Genomic DNA, 14,897 nt, shown 5'->3' with positions numbered 1-14,897 from the left:
CTCCTCCATTTCCGCTACATCCAGAATGATGCCACTACCAAACGCATCTTCCCCTCCCCTGTCAGCATTCCGAAGGGATCGTTCCCTCCACGACACCCTGGTCCACTTCACATGCAATTGCAGGAGATGTAATACCTGCCCTTTTACCCCCTCTCTGCTCAGTATCCAAGGCCCCAAACACTTCTTTCAGGTGAAGCCGTGATTTACTTGTACTTTTAATTTAGTGTACTATATTCACTGCTCATAATGCGGTTTCCTCTACATTGGGGAGACCAAAGGCAGATTGGGCGACTATGCGCAACATCTTCGCTCAGTCCGAAAACATGACCCTGAGCTTCCTGTTGCTTACCATTTCAACACACTACCGCCCCCAGTTCTCATGTCCACATCTCTGTCCTGGGCTTGCTGCAGTGTTCCAGAGAACATTGTCAGCTCGAGGAACAGCATCTCATTTACTGGTTAGGCATGTTCCAGCCTACCGGACTGAACATTGAGTTCAATAATTTCAAAGTGTGATTGGCCCCCTTTTTTATTTTTTATTTTTTTGTCTTTTCTTTTAGTTTGTTTCATCATTCATCTTTTTTTTTACCATGTGCCTGCCCACTTTTTCCATGTTTGTTCTTTTGGCCAGGGCTGTTCATTATTCTGTCATTTAACACCTTCTCTGCACTAACCCTTTGTCTTTCACCACACCATTAACACACCCTTTGCCTTTGCTCCATGACTTTGTCAGTTATTCTGTGACCCTCTGTCCTATCAACACCTTCCCTTTTGTTATCTTTTGCCCACCCCCATTTTATTTGCTTAAAACCTATTAAATTTCTAACCTTTGCCAGTTCTGATGAAAGATCACTGACCTGAAGTGTTAACTCTACTTCTGTCTCCACAGATGCTGCCAGACCTGCTGAGTATTGCCAGCATTTCTTATTTTTATTTCAGATTTCCAGCATCTGCAGTATTTTGCTTTTATTGAGGTAGTTCAGCTACAAGGTTAGGATGGAGAAACTGGGGTTGTTCTCCTTAGAGCAAAGGAGATTGAGGAGAAATTTGATGGAGGTTGTCAAGATTATGACGAGTTTGCATAGGGTAGAGAAAGAAAAGCTGTTCCCAGTAGCTAATGGCACAAGGACTAGGGGACATGAATTTAACGTTTTGGGCAAGAGGTAGGGGGGATGTGAGGAAGAACATTTTTATACATGTAAAATGGTAATGACCTGGAACTCGCTGCCTACGAAGATGGTGGAAGCAGAGACTATGAATGATTTCAATAGGAAATTGGATGAGCACTTGAGGGAAATAAGCTTGCAGGGCTATGGGGATAGAGCAGGGGAATGGGACTGTTTGAATCACTCTACAGAGAGTCAGCATGGACTTGATAGGCCGAATGGTCTCCTTCTGTACTGTTATGACTGACCTTTTTAATTCTTGCAACTTCTATTCTGCCTGTTTTCTCAGCCTTTTTGTGAAGCACTTTGGGATATATTGCTGTGTTAAAGGTGTGATTATCAATGAGTCGTTACTGACTTTTAAATTGTTCTTTTGAATGCATTTTTTGCTTGACTATAGCTAGATTAAACTTATTAATGTTTCTGTTTATATCCAGCAGGTAGAGCAATACCAACAGGCTTTTGCACAATCTCAGGTTCCTGTGCCCCAGCATCCACACTTTCAGCCCTCAACACATGAATGCCAAACCACTTTAATGGCATTTGTTTCTCCAACCTCCCCAACGTCCCATCAAGCTGCTGGCCACCATAGGATCCAGAGTGATGTCTCATATGGTGTGGCTTTTGTAGTCACTGGCACTAGTTCAGTACAGCCTGTTGGAGTAATGACAGTGGAATCTTCCAATAAATCAATTAGGTCAGTATTGGAGGAGGAAAAGGAGTTGACAAATACCATCAATGCATGGGTTTTGGAATATTGCCGTCTAATTTTGCTTTAAGAATCGCAAGCAGCTAGCTGTAGGCAGCAATGGGAAATTGTATGAGATAAATCTGTAATGTTGTGTCCCCCGCTGAATAGAATTGCTGGAGTTTTTTATCTTGCAAAATTGCAACTTGTGTTGCCTTATGCAACACTTCACTGCCGCATCGTATCTATAATTCAGAAAGCCATGTTTCTTTTGGATACGTGAAAGGAATTTTGGAGCACTTGCAAGAAAATTCCAGACTGATTTTATGACTATCAAGTATAAATGTCATGCAAAAAGGGAGATTAAAAGTGCTATAATATGCTTTTTATGTATACTATATTAGGATGATATTTTAATTGGAATTATTACTGTTTTTTTAATATTGCCCTTTCTAATAATAAGGTATTGCTAGATGAAAAAAGACCAAGGTCCATCTAGTTTGCCTTCTACCATACTGGTAGTCTCATGATGCAATAGTAGAGCTGCTGACTAATCATAGCAATCTCAATCAATTATTCTACAACAGACCCTGACATGAGGTGAGAAAAACCCCACTGGTGGAATGCTTTAGTAAACTTGGTTCTAAAGTCACCTGTTCCTTTCAAACCTGCTACACTTAACCATATTTCATGACTCAAATTACTCAAATACTGTATCCCAAAACAATATTTCCCTAGTGACCCTTTCCATAAATTGACCACTCGCTCACTGAAATAATGCTTCTGCAGATTAATTTTAAACTTGCCTCGCTCCGGGTCTGCTGTTCTGGACAAAGTAAAGCAGCTTGTCGTGGTCCATGTTATCTAGCCTCTTTTAGAATCTTAAAATCAGCATTATTTTAAATAAAATGTGGATTTGTTTAAAAAAAAAACTTAATATTTCAACAAGTGGATTAATGAGATATTACCCTTGTGATTGAATAAATATAACACTTTTTAAGTTTTCTGTATTTAGTTACCTCTTGCTCAAATATAGTACTCATGGAATACCAGTATTGATTTGCTTATGAAGACTTAATAGTTTTTTCACTTTACAGGCCAACTTGCTTAGAATTGGATGGTGTTCCCAACTATCCTCCACAGAATATCAGTAACCCTCCTGACATGTCTGGATGGAATCCATTTGGAGAGGACAACTTCTCAAAGTTAACTAAGGAAGAGCTACTTGATAGGGAATTTGACCAGCTCAGATCATCAAAGAGTGGTAATGATTCATGCATGTTTGTTTTCTTCTTTCCTTCCACACCACTCCCCTCACCACCGCAGTTAGTTATATTTGATTTACGACAATTAGTGAAGTAATTAAATAACTAATCATTTTAAGCTGTCAGAAAAAAAAATCCTTGTCCAGTGAGAATGCAAGATCACAGCATCAATTTTAACAGTATGGTTTAAATTTTCATTTGAATAATTGTAAGGAAAAATAAGCTTCAGTGTACAAAGAAGAAGGTTTACATTATCCTCATTTAACTGATGGACTGATGAACTGTGAGCACAAATAGAAATAAATAAGTACGATCTGATGGCCATTGCAGAGACATGGCTGTAGGATGACATAGATTGGGACCTGAATATTGAAGAGTACATGGCATTTAAGAAGGACAGGAAACGAGGAAAAGGTGGAGGGATATCTTTGTTAATTAATTATGGTATTAGCGCAATAGAGAGGGATGACCCAAGTTCAGGAGACCAGGATGTAGAAGCAGTTTGGGCAGAGATGAGAAATCATAAAGGCAAAAAGTCACTTGTGGGAGTGGTGTACAGGCCACCTAACATTAACCACACTGTAGGACAGGTTATACAGTAAGAAATAATGGCAGCTTGTCAGAAAGGTGCAGCAATAATTATGGGGAATTTTAACCTACTTATAGACTGGAAAAATCAGATGGGAAAAGGTAGACTAGATGAAGAGTACATAGAATGTTTTTGGGATAATTTCTTGGAACAATACGTTCTGGATCCAGACCTGATATTGTGCAACGAGATGGGATTAATTAATGACCTCCTAGTTAAGGTGTCCCTAGGTAGCAGCGATCATAATATAATTGAATTTTACATTCAGTTTGAGGGAGAGAAGAATGGGTCCTAGACTAATTTTAAACTTAAATAAGGGCAATTATGAGGGCATGAAAGCAGAGCTAGCTAAAGTGAACTGGCAAATCAGGTTAAGGGATAGGTCAATAGAGATGCAGTGACAGACATTTAAGGGGATATTTCAGAATACACGGAATATATACATTTCAATGAGAAAGAGAAATTGCAACGGTGGGACCCGCCATCCGTGGTTAACTAAAACTGTTGAAGATAGTATCAAACTTAAAGCAAAAACCTGTTATTGCACAAAGATGGGAGGCAGGTCAGAAGATTGGACAGAATATAAAAACAGCAAAGAATGACTAAAATATTGATGAAGGTAAAATTAGAGTACAAGAGAAAGCAAGCTAGAAATATAAAGACAGAGAGTAAGAGTTTTGAGAGATATTTAAAAAAGAAAAGAGTTAACAAAGTGAGTGTTGGTCCTATAGAAAGTGAGTCTGGGGAATTAATAATGGATAATAAGGAGATGGCAGATGAATTGAACTGATACTTTGCATTGGTCTTCACTGTTGAGGATACAAGTAACATCCCAGTATTAGCTGTAAGTCAGGAAATGGCAGAGAGGGAAGAACTCAAGAAAATTACAATCACCAGGGAAGTGGTACTGAACAAATTGTTGGAGCTGTGGCCTGACAAGTCCACGGGTCCTGATAGACTTCATCCTTGGGTGTTAAAAGAAGTGGCTGGTGAGATAGTTGATGTGTTAGTTTTAATTTTCCAAAATTCCCTAGATTTGGGGAAGGTTCCGTTAGATTGGAAAATAGCGAATGTAATTCCTTTATTAAAAAAGGGAGGGAGATAGAAAGCAGGAAACTACAGGCCAGTTAGTTTAACATCTGTCTTGGGGAAAATGTTAGAAACTATTATTAAAGACGTTATAGCAGGGCATTTAGAAAAATTCAAGGTAATCAAGCAGAGTCAACGTGGTTTTGTGAAAAGGAAATCATGTTTAACCAATTTATTGGAGTTCTTTGAGGGGGTTACATGTTCTGTGGATAAAGGGGAACTGGTGGATGTATTGTACTTGGATTTCCAGAAGGTGCCACATCAAAGATTATTGCAGAAAGTAAAAGCTCATGGTATAGGGGGTAACGTATTGGCATGGATAGAATATTGGCTAGCTAACAGGAAACAGTAGGCATAAATGGGTCATTTTCTGGTTGGCAAGATGTAATGAGTGGTGTGACACAGGGATCTGTGCTGGGGCCTCAACTTTTTACAATTTATATAAATGACTTGGATGAAGGGACCGAAGGTATGGTTTCTAAATTTGCTGATGACACCAAGATAGGTAGGAAAGTGAAGAGGACTTGAGGGGTGTACAAAGGGATATAGTTAGGTTAAGTGAGTGGGCAAAGACCTAGCAAATGGAGGAGAATGTGGGAAATTGTCCACTTTGGCAGGAAGAATAAAAAAGAAGCATATTGTCGAAATGGTGAGAGATTGCAGAGCTCTGAGATGAGGGATCTGGGTGTCCTAGTACATGAATCGCAAAAGGTTAGTATGCAGACACAGCACGTAATTAGGAAAGCTAATAGAATTTTATCCTTTATTGAGAGAGGAATTGAATACAAAAGTAGGGAGGTTGTGCTTCAGTTATACAGGGCATTGGTGAGACCACATCTGGAGTACTGTGTATAGTACTGGTCTCCTTATTTAAGGAAGGATATAAATGTGTTGGAGGCAGCACAGGGAAGGTTTACTAGACTCATACCTGGAATGTGCGGGCTGTCTTACGAGGAAAGATTGGCCAGGCTAGGCTTGTATCCGCTGGAATTTAGAAGAGTAAGAGGTGACTTGATTTGAAACGTATAAGATCCTGAGGGGTCTTGACAGGGTGGATGTGGAAAGGATGTTTACCTTTGTGGGAGAATCTAGAACTAAGGGTCACTGTTTAAAAATAAGGGGTCGCCCATTTAAGACTGAGATGAGGAGAAGAAAAAAAAAAGGGGCGGCGCAGTGGTTAGCGCTGCAGCCTCACAGCTCTTGGGACCCGGGTTCGATTCTGGGTACTGTCTGTGCGGAGTTTGCAAGTTCTCCCTGTGACTGTGTGGGTTTTCACCGGGTGCTCCGGTTTCCTCCCACAGCCAAAGACTTGCAGGTGATAGGTAAATTGGCCATTGTAAATTGTCCCTAGTGTAGGTAGGTGGTGGGAATATGGGATTACTATAGGGTTAGTATAAATGGGTGGTTGTTGGTCGGCACAGACTCGGTGGGCCGAAGGGCCTGTTTCAGTGCTGTATCAATAAATAAATAAATAAAATAAATTTTTTCTCTGAGGGTCGTGAGTCTTTGGAATTCTCTTCAAAAGGTGGTGGAAGCAGAGTCTTTGAATATTTTTAAGGCAGGGGTAGATAGATTCTTGATGAGCAAGGGGGTGGAAGGTTATCGGGGGTAGTTGGAAATGTAGAGTAATAAGTTCAGCCATGAACTTATTGAATGGTGGAGCAGACTCGAAGGGCCGAGTGGCCTACTCCTACTCCTGCTCCTAATTCATATGTTCGTAACTATACTTGAAAGTGACTCAAGTAATCCATATATAAAATCCACTTTGCACTCTCACACAAAGTACCTTGTCAATATACACTAGTATACTTCAATACCAGAGGGGATGCATTGTGTTCAATGAATTTGCCAGTGATTTACACTTTTGGTCAGTAATAACTTTATGATGGTGTTACACTTGTTTAAAGAAGAGCTATAGTAGTTGCACTGGCAGCAGAATGGTACACAGTCAGGACAGATTTGGTAAGATTAAATATCGTTTGTATCCTAATTTTACTGAATGTTGATAATGTAGCATTACCTGATTTAATGAATCTCTCTGCACCCTTTTATCCTGATTGATCAGATTGCCAACCTGATGACTTTTTTTTTTTCCCCTGGGCCTGCCTTATCGCCCAGTACTGTTCTCGAGCATTGAGATTTCCTGTGCCAGGCCATGAGAGTGGCATGGAAGTAACACCAATGCAGCTTTATCCTTTGGCAGGGATTTAAAGAATAGCTGTATGTTTAGTCTCCGAGATCATATAATTATAGAATGGTTACAGCACAGAAGGAAGTCATTTGGCCCATCAAGCCCACACTGGCTCTTTACAAGAGAAATTTAGCTAGTCCTACTCCCCATACACTTTCCCTGTACCCCTGCAAATATTTATCCGTTCAACTGCTTATCAATTCCCTTTTGAAAGCCACGATTTGAATCTGCCTGCACCACCCTTTCAGGCAGTGCATTCCAGATCATAACCACTCACTGAATAACAAAGCTTTTCCTCACCTTCCCTTTGGTTCTTTTGCCAATAACTTGAAATCCATGTCCTCTGGTTCTCGACCCTTCCACCAATGTGAACAGTTTCTAGCTACTCCGTCTAAACCCTTCATGATTTTGAACATCTCTTATCAAATTTCCCTCAACTTTTCTCTAAGGAGAACAAACCCAACTTCTTCCTTGCTAAAGCCTTCACATCCTTCCTAAAGTGCCGTGTCCAGAATTTAACACCCTACTTCAGTTGAGGCGGAACCAGTTTTATAAAGGTGGTTCATAACTTCCTTGCTGTTGCAGTCTATGCCTCTGTTTATAAAGCCCAGGATCCCGCATGCCTTTTTAATCACTTTCTCAAGCTGCCCTGCTACCTTCAACGAATTGTATAGATATACCCCCAGGTTTCTCTGTTCCTGTACCCCCTTTAGCATTGTACCCTTCATTTTTTATATTGCCTCCTTGTTCTTCCTACCAAAATATATCACTTCCTACTTTGCTGCATTAAATTTCATCTGCCATGTGACTGCCTATTCCACCAGCCTGTCTACATCCTCTAGATGTCTATCACTATCCTCCTCACAGTTCACTATACTTCCAGGTTTTATGCCATCCGCAATGTTGAAATTGCCTGGTACACCCAAGTCTAGGTCATTAATATGCATCAGGAAAAGCACTGGTTCTAGTACCCACCCCTGAGTAACACCACTGTATAATTTCCTCCAGTCCGAAAGACAACCATTCCCACTACAGTTTCCTGTCACTCAGCCAACTTTGTATCCATGCTGCCACTGTCCCTTTTATTCCATGGCCTTCAACTTTGCTGGCAAGCCTATCAAACGCCTTATGGAAGTCAGGACACACCATATCAGCTGCATTACCCTCATCGACCCTCTTTGTTACCATATCAAAAAACTCAATCAAGTTAGTTAAACACTATTTGCCTTTAACAAATCCTTGCTGGCTTTCCTTAATTAATCCATAATTGTCCAAGTGACTGTCAATTTTGTCCTGGATTATCGTTTCTCACAGTCTTCCCACCGCCAAGGTTAAACTGACTGGCCTTTAGCTGCTGGGTTTATCCTTAACACTCTTTTCAAAAAAGAGTGTAACATTTACAATTCTCTAGTCCTCTGGCACCACCCCTGTATTTAAGGAGTATTGGAATATTATAGCCAGTACCTCTGCAATTTCCACCTGTACTTCCCTCAGCATTTATTGATGCATCCTATATGGTCCTAGTGACTTATCAACTTTAAGCACAGCCTGCCATTCTAATATCTCCTCTATCAATTGTTACCCCATCCAGTATCACAGCCATCTCTTCTTTCAGCTTTGACTTTGGCAGCATCTTCCTTGGCAAAGACAGATGTAAAGTGTTCATTTAATACCTCAGCCATGCTATCTGTCTCCGTTGTCTCCTTTTTGATCCCTAATCAGCTCCACCCCTCCTCTTACTACCTTTTTACTATTTATATGCCAAGAGAAGACTTTTGAATTTCTTCTGTTCGCTGCCAGTCTCTTCTCATACTCTCTCTTCTCCTCTGAACATTCTATATTCAGCCTGACTCTCTATTGGTATTATCAACCTGACATCTATCATACATGCCCTTTTTCTGCTTCATCTTACTCTCTATCTTTTTTGTCATCCGGGGAGATCTGGCTTCGGTTGTCCTACCTTCCCCGCTTGTGAGAATGTACTTCAACTGTACCCGAACCATCTCTTTAAAGGCACCCCATTGTTCCACTATAGTTTTGTTTGCCAATCTTCCTTCTCCATAGCTAATCTAAACTTTAGGATACTGTTCCTGGCTACTCTCATTTGATTCATCTGATTCCCCAAAACCAGATCCAGCAATGCCTCCTTCCTCGTTGGGCTGAAAACGTACTAATCGCAAATTCTCCTGAACACACTTGAGAAACTCTTCCCCCTCCCTGCCTTATACACTATTACTGTGTTACGGAGGTATGAGGGGCAAATTGGCTGTGGTAGATTGCGAAATTACATTAAAAGATATGACTGTAAACGGGCAGTGGCTAGCATTTAAAGAATTAATGCATGGTTTACAACAAATATACATTCCTTTGAGGCACAAAAACTCAGCAGGAAAAGTGATCCAACCATGGCTAACAAGAGAAGCTAAAGATTGTATTAGATCAAAGAAAGACGCTTATAAAGTTGCCAAAAAAAGTAGTAAGCATGATTGGGAGCATTTTAGAATTCAGCAAAGGATTGATGGAGAAAATAGAATATGAAAGTAAATTGATGAGAAACATAAAATCGACTGTAAAATCTTCTGTAGATATGTAAAAAGGAAAAGATTAGCAAAAACGAATGTGGGCAGAGACAAGAGAATTTATAATGGAGAATAAGGAAGTGGCATAGAAACTAAACAAATTCTGTGTCTGTCTTCATGGAGGAAGATACAAAAAACCTCCCAAGAATATTAGAGAACCAAGGGACTAGTAAGAGTGAGGAACTGAAAGAAATTAATATTAGTAAAAAAGTAGTACTGGAGAAATTAATGGGACAGAAAGTTGATAAATCCCCTGGACCTGATGATCTACATCCCAGATTGTTGAAAGAGATGGCTGTAGAGATAGTGGATGCATTGGTGGTCATCTTCCAAAATTCTATAGATTCTGGAATGGTTCCTGCAGATTGGAAGGTAGCAAATGTAACCTCACTATTTAAGAAGGAGGGAGAAAGAAAACTGGGAACGACAGACCCGTTGGCCTAACGTCAGTAGTCAGGATAATGCTAGAATCTGTTATAAAGGGTATGATAACTGGACGCTCAGGTCAGAGGCTAGGAATCCTGCGCCAAGTAACTCACCACCTGACTCCCCAAAGCCTGTCTACCATCTACAAGGCACAGGTCCAGGGTGTGATGAATACTCTCCACTTGCCTGGATGGGTGCAGCTCCAACAACACAAGCTCGACACCATCCAGGACAAAGCAGCCTGCTCGATTGGCACCCCATCCACAAACATTCACTCCCTCCACCACCAACGCACAGTGGCAGCAGTGTGTACCACCTAAAAGATGCACTGCAGCAACTCACCAAGGCTCCTTAGACAGCACCTTCCAAACCCACGACCTCTACCACCTAGAAGGACAAGAGCAGCAGATGCATGGGAGCACCACCACCTGCAAGTTCCCCTCCAAGCCACACACCATCCTGACTTGGAACTAAATCGCTGTTCCTTCACTCTCGCTGGGTCAAAATCCTGGAACTCCCTTCCTAACAGCACTGTTGGTGTAGCTACCCCCCATGGACTGCAGAAGTTCAAGAAGGCAGCTCACCACCGCTTTTTCGAGGGAAATTAGGGATGGGCAACAAATGCTGTCCTAGCCAGCGATGCCCACATGCCATGAACGAATAAAACAGAATAGCGCTTCATGGATTCTGAGTTTTGAGTTGCTAGATCTGTTCGAATTCTACCCCATTTAGCATGGTGGTAGTGCCACACAACACGATGGTGGGTACCCTCAGTGTGAAAACAGGTCTCTAGAGCCTTGGTGTAATTGCACATGGAGCATTGTGTACAGTTTTGTCTCCTTACCTAGAGAAGGATATACTTGCCATAGAGGGATCCCTGGAATGGTGGGATTTTCCTATGAGGAGAGATTGAGGAGACTGAGCCGATAGAGTTCAGGAGAATGAGCGGTGATCTCATTGAAGCATACAAAATTCTTACAGGACTTGACAGGATAGATGTAAGAAGGATGTTTTCCCTGGCTGGTAGGGTCTAGAATCAGGGACACAGTCTCAGGATAAGAACATATGAATTAGGAGGAGGAGTAAGCCACTCGGCCCCTCGCGCCTGCTCAGCCATTCAACAAGATCATGGTTGAACTAATTATAACCTGAACTCCACATTCCTACCTACCCTAATAACCTTTCACCCCCTTGCTTATCAAGAATCTATCTGCCTCTGCTTCCACCGTCTTTTGATTAAGAGTTCCAATGATTCATGACCCTCCGAGAAATAAATTCTCCTCACCTCTGTCTTAAATGGGCGACCCCTTTATTTTTAAACAGTGACCCCTAGTTCTAGATTCTCCCACAAGAGGAAACATCCTTTCCACATCCACCCTGTCAAGAACCCTCAGAATCTTTTTATGCTTCAATCAAGTCGCCTCTTACTCTTCTAAACTCCAGTGGATACAAGCCTAGCCTGTTCAACCTTACCTCGTAAGACACAGTGGGACGTCGCAGTGGTTAGCACCGCAGCCTCACAGCTCCAGCGACCCAGGTTCAATTCTGGGTACTGCCTGTGTGGAGTTTGCAAGTTCTCCCTGTGTCTGCGTGGGTTTTCTCTGGGTGCTCCGGTTTCCTCCCACAAGCCAAAAGACTTGCAGGTTGGTAGGTAAATTGGCCATTATAAATTGCCCCTAGTATAGGTAGTTGGTAGGGAAATATAGGGGCAGGTGGGGATGTGGTAGGAATATGGGATTAGTGTAGGATTAGTATAAATGGGTGGTTGATGGTCGGCACAGACTCGGTGGGCTGAAGGGCCTGTTTCAGTGCTGTATCTCTAAAAACTAAAAAAAAAACAACCCGCCCATTCCAGGTATTAGTCTAGTAAACCTTCTCTGAACTGCCTCCAACGCAATAACATCCTTCCTAAAATAAGGAGACCAATACTGTACACAGTACTCCAGATGTGGTCTCACCAATGCCCTCAACTGAAGCATAACCTCCCTACTTTTGTATTCAATTCCCCCCTCAATAAACGATAACATTCTATTAGCTTTCCTAATTAATTATTGTACCGGCATACTCACCTTTTGCAGTTCATGCACTGGGACACCCAGATCCCTCTGCATCTCAGAGCTCTGCAATCTCTCACCATTTCGATAATATGCTTTTTAAAAATTCTTCCTGCCAAAATGGACAATTTCACACTTTCGTATGTTATACTCCATTTGCCAATTCTTTGCCCACTCACTTAATCCATCTATATCCCTTTGTGGCCGCCTTGTGTAAGCCATTTAGGACTGAGATGAGGAGGAATTTCTTCACTCGGTGAATATTTGGAATTCTCTACTCCAGAGGCTGTGGAGGCTCAGTCATCGTGTATATTCAAGACAGAGGTTGATAGATTTCTAGACATTAAAGGTATCAAGGGATATGGGGATAGTGCAGGAAAATGGCATTGAGGTGGAAGATCAGCTATGATCTAGTTGAATGGCGGAGCAGGCTCAAGTGGCTGAATGGCCTACTCCTATTTCCTATGTTAGGATAATTGAAATCCCCCATTATCACTATTCCATAATCCATTCACCTCTCTGTAATTTTCCAGCAAATTTGCTCCTCTATACCTTTCCCACTCTTTAGTGACCTAAAGAATACACCCAGCCATGTAATGGCACCTCTATTGTTTGTTAGCTCCTACTAAATATTCTGTTGTTCACCACTCCAGGACATCCTCTCCCTCCAGCAATCTAATATTCTCAATAGTGCCACCCCATCTCTTTTTTTCCCTTCCCTATCTTTCCTGAACACCTTCTATCCAGGAATATCTCATCCCAGTCCTGCCCTTTTTTGAGCCAGGTCTCCATTATCACCACATCATCATATGCCGTATGTGGCTATTAGTGCCTGTGGCTCACCAACCTTCTTTACCACGCTTTATGAATTTATATATATGCTGTGTAAATTTAGACCTCCTTGTATTTCCTCTTACTCTGACCCTACTTAATACAGCAATAGCAACTTATTTGTATTGTACCTATAACAAAATAAAACGTCCTGAGGCGCTTCACAGGAATATTTTGAAACAAAAGTACTTCGCTATTTCTTACTCTAGTACTATCTGTCTCTCCTAATCACCTGTGCACTTGTTTCTCCTTTCTAATGCTACATTCTGGTTCCCATTCCCCCTGCCAAATCAGTTCAAACTCTCTCCAAAAGCACTAGTAAACTGCCCTGCTCTTTTGAAGTGCAACTCGTCCAGCTTGTACAGGTTCCACCAGTCCCATTGACCCAGGAATCCTCTTGTACCATCTCTCCAGCCACACATTGACCTGTTCTATCCTCCTGCGGCACAGTGGCGCAGTGGTTAGCACCGCAGCCTCACAGCTCCAGGGACCCGGGTTCGATTCTGGGTACTGCCTGTGCGGAGTTTGCAAGTTCTCCCTGTGTCTGCGTGGGTTTCCTCCGGGTGCTCCGGTTTCCTCCCACATGCCAAAGACTTGCAGGTTGATAGGTTAATTGGCCATTATAAATTGCCCCTAGTATAGGTAGGTGGTAGGGAAATATATAGGGACAGGTGGGGATGTGATAGGAATATGGGATTAGTGTAGGATTAGTATAAATGGGTGGTTGATGGTCGGCACAGACTCGGTGGGCCGAAGGGCCTGTTTCAGTGCTGTATCTCTAATCTAATCTATTTCTATACTCACTCGCACAAGGCAGCGAGAGCAATCCAGAGATTGCTACATTTGAGGTCCTACTTATTAATCTCTCTCCCTGGCTGCCTAAAATCTGCCTGCAGGACCCCATCCCTCTTTCTGCTTGGGTTGGTACCGATAAGGATAACTACCACTGGTTATTCACCTTCCCGCACCGCCCCCCCCCCCCCCCCCCCCCCCCATTGTTTTGCAACTGTTTAGTGACATCCTGGACCCTGGCACCAGGGAGACAACATACCATCCTAGAATCATGTCTGCGGCCACAGAAATGCCCATCTGTTCCCCTAAATATTGAATCCCCTATTGCTATAATTTTCCCTACCATCCTCCTGCTCCCCTCCCCTCCCCTGTACATCTGAGCCACCCATGGTGTAGTGGAATTGGCTGTGGCAGCACTGCAAGAGTGGATTCTTCTAACTGCTGATGGAAATCAGCAGCAAGTGCCAATTTGAGACATCCTGCAAGGAGGTAGTAAAATTATTTAAAACTTAAATCTACCCCGGCACCTCAGCTGACTCTCTCGGGCTGTTCCTAGCTTCAGCTTGACTGGATGTCCTTGTGTTGAGGTGTTCGACCAGCAATATCCTAAGATGATGAAATGGCTAGCCAGGGATGCTCCCTCCTGCTTCACTCCAATTGTAGCAGTTGTTGGCTCAGCTCTGCCTCCTCAGAAAAGCTCAGGGCAATGTAATGGGGCAAAGGTGCAGTAAAATGTTTCTCTGCCACTTTTTCCTGAACCCGGTGCCCATGGAAATGGCAGTTACCCAGGGCAAAGGTCATGAAAATCAGCCCTGTAGTATTCCTGTTGTTATGAATGCTGGACTTTGTAGTGTGATTATATTTTAAAAACTCTGATTTTTAATGTAGTTTAAGATGGAGCCATAGTCAGGTGACCTCACAGCAGCTTTGCTTAAAGATAAGACGGGGAATCTTGGTTATCAGGACAACAAAGAACCCAGATCAAAGATGTTTTTGAAAAGCAAAGACTACAGAGGTATAAGATCTGCAGAACAGTGGGTTTCACCCTCCCAAGATTTTCAGATCGTAAACAAGGTGTCTGATTCTGAAAATGTCAATACAAATGGCAGTTTTCAGCACCTGGGAACAATGGAAAACCTGGGTGGCTCTGCTGTAGCCAGACTTGTGGACTTAACGCATTGGAAAAGACAATTGGCTATTGACTTTCAATTCCAGATAAATTCAACA

General features: G+C 42.2%; 1 protein-coding gene across 6 annotated transcripts in view; it reads left to right on the top strand.

Moving 5' to 3' along the window:
- Window positions 1–14,897, top strand: part of bmp2k (BMP2 inducible kinase) — a 181,983-nt gene that overhangs the window by 156,172 nt on the left and 10,914 nt on the right. For 5 of the 6 annotated variants that reach the window (XM_068038981.1, XM_068038968.1, XM_068038991.1 and 2 more), the window contains 2 exons: window positions 1,604–1,863; window positions 2,952–3,118. In XM_068038981.1, the coding sequence (XP_067895082.1) occupies window positions 1,604–1,863; window positions 2,952–3,118 (427 nt within the window). The remainder of the gene's footprint in view (window positions 1–1,603; window positions 1,864–2,951; window positions 3,119–14,897) is intronic. The other variant, XM_068038971.1, reaches the window with a different exon arrangement.

This window comes from Heterodontus francisci, chromosome 1 (genome assembly GCF_036365525.1).
Source record: "Heterodontus francisci isolate sHetFra1 chromosome 1, sHetFra1.hap1, whole genome shotgun sequence".
Classification (NCBI taxonomy): Eukaryota; Metazoa; Chordata; class Chondrichthyes; order Heterodontiformes; family Heterodontidae; genus Heterodontus; species Heterodontus francisci.
Note: the sequence above shows the minus strand (reverse complement) of the source record. Positions and strands in the feature narration are given on the sequence as shown.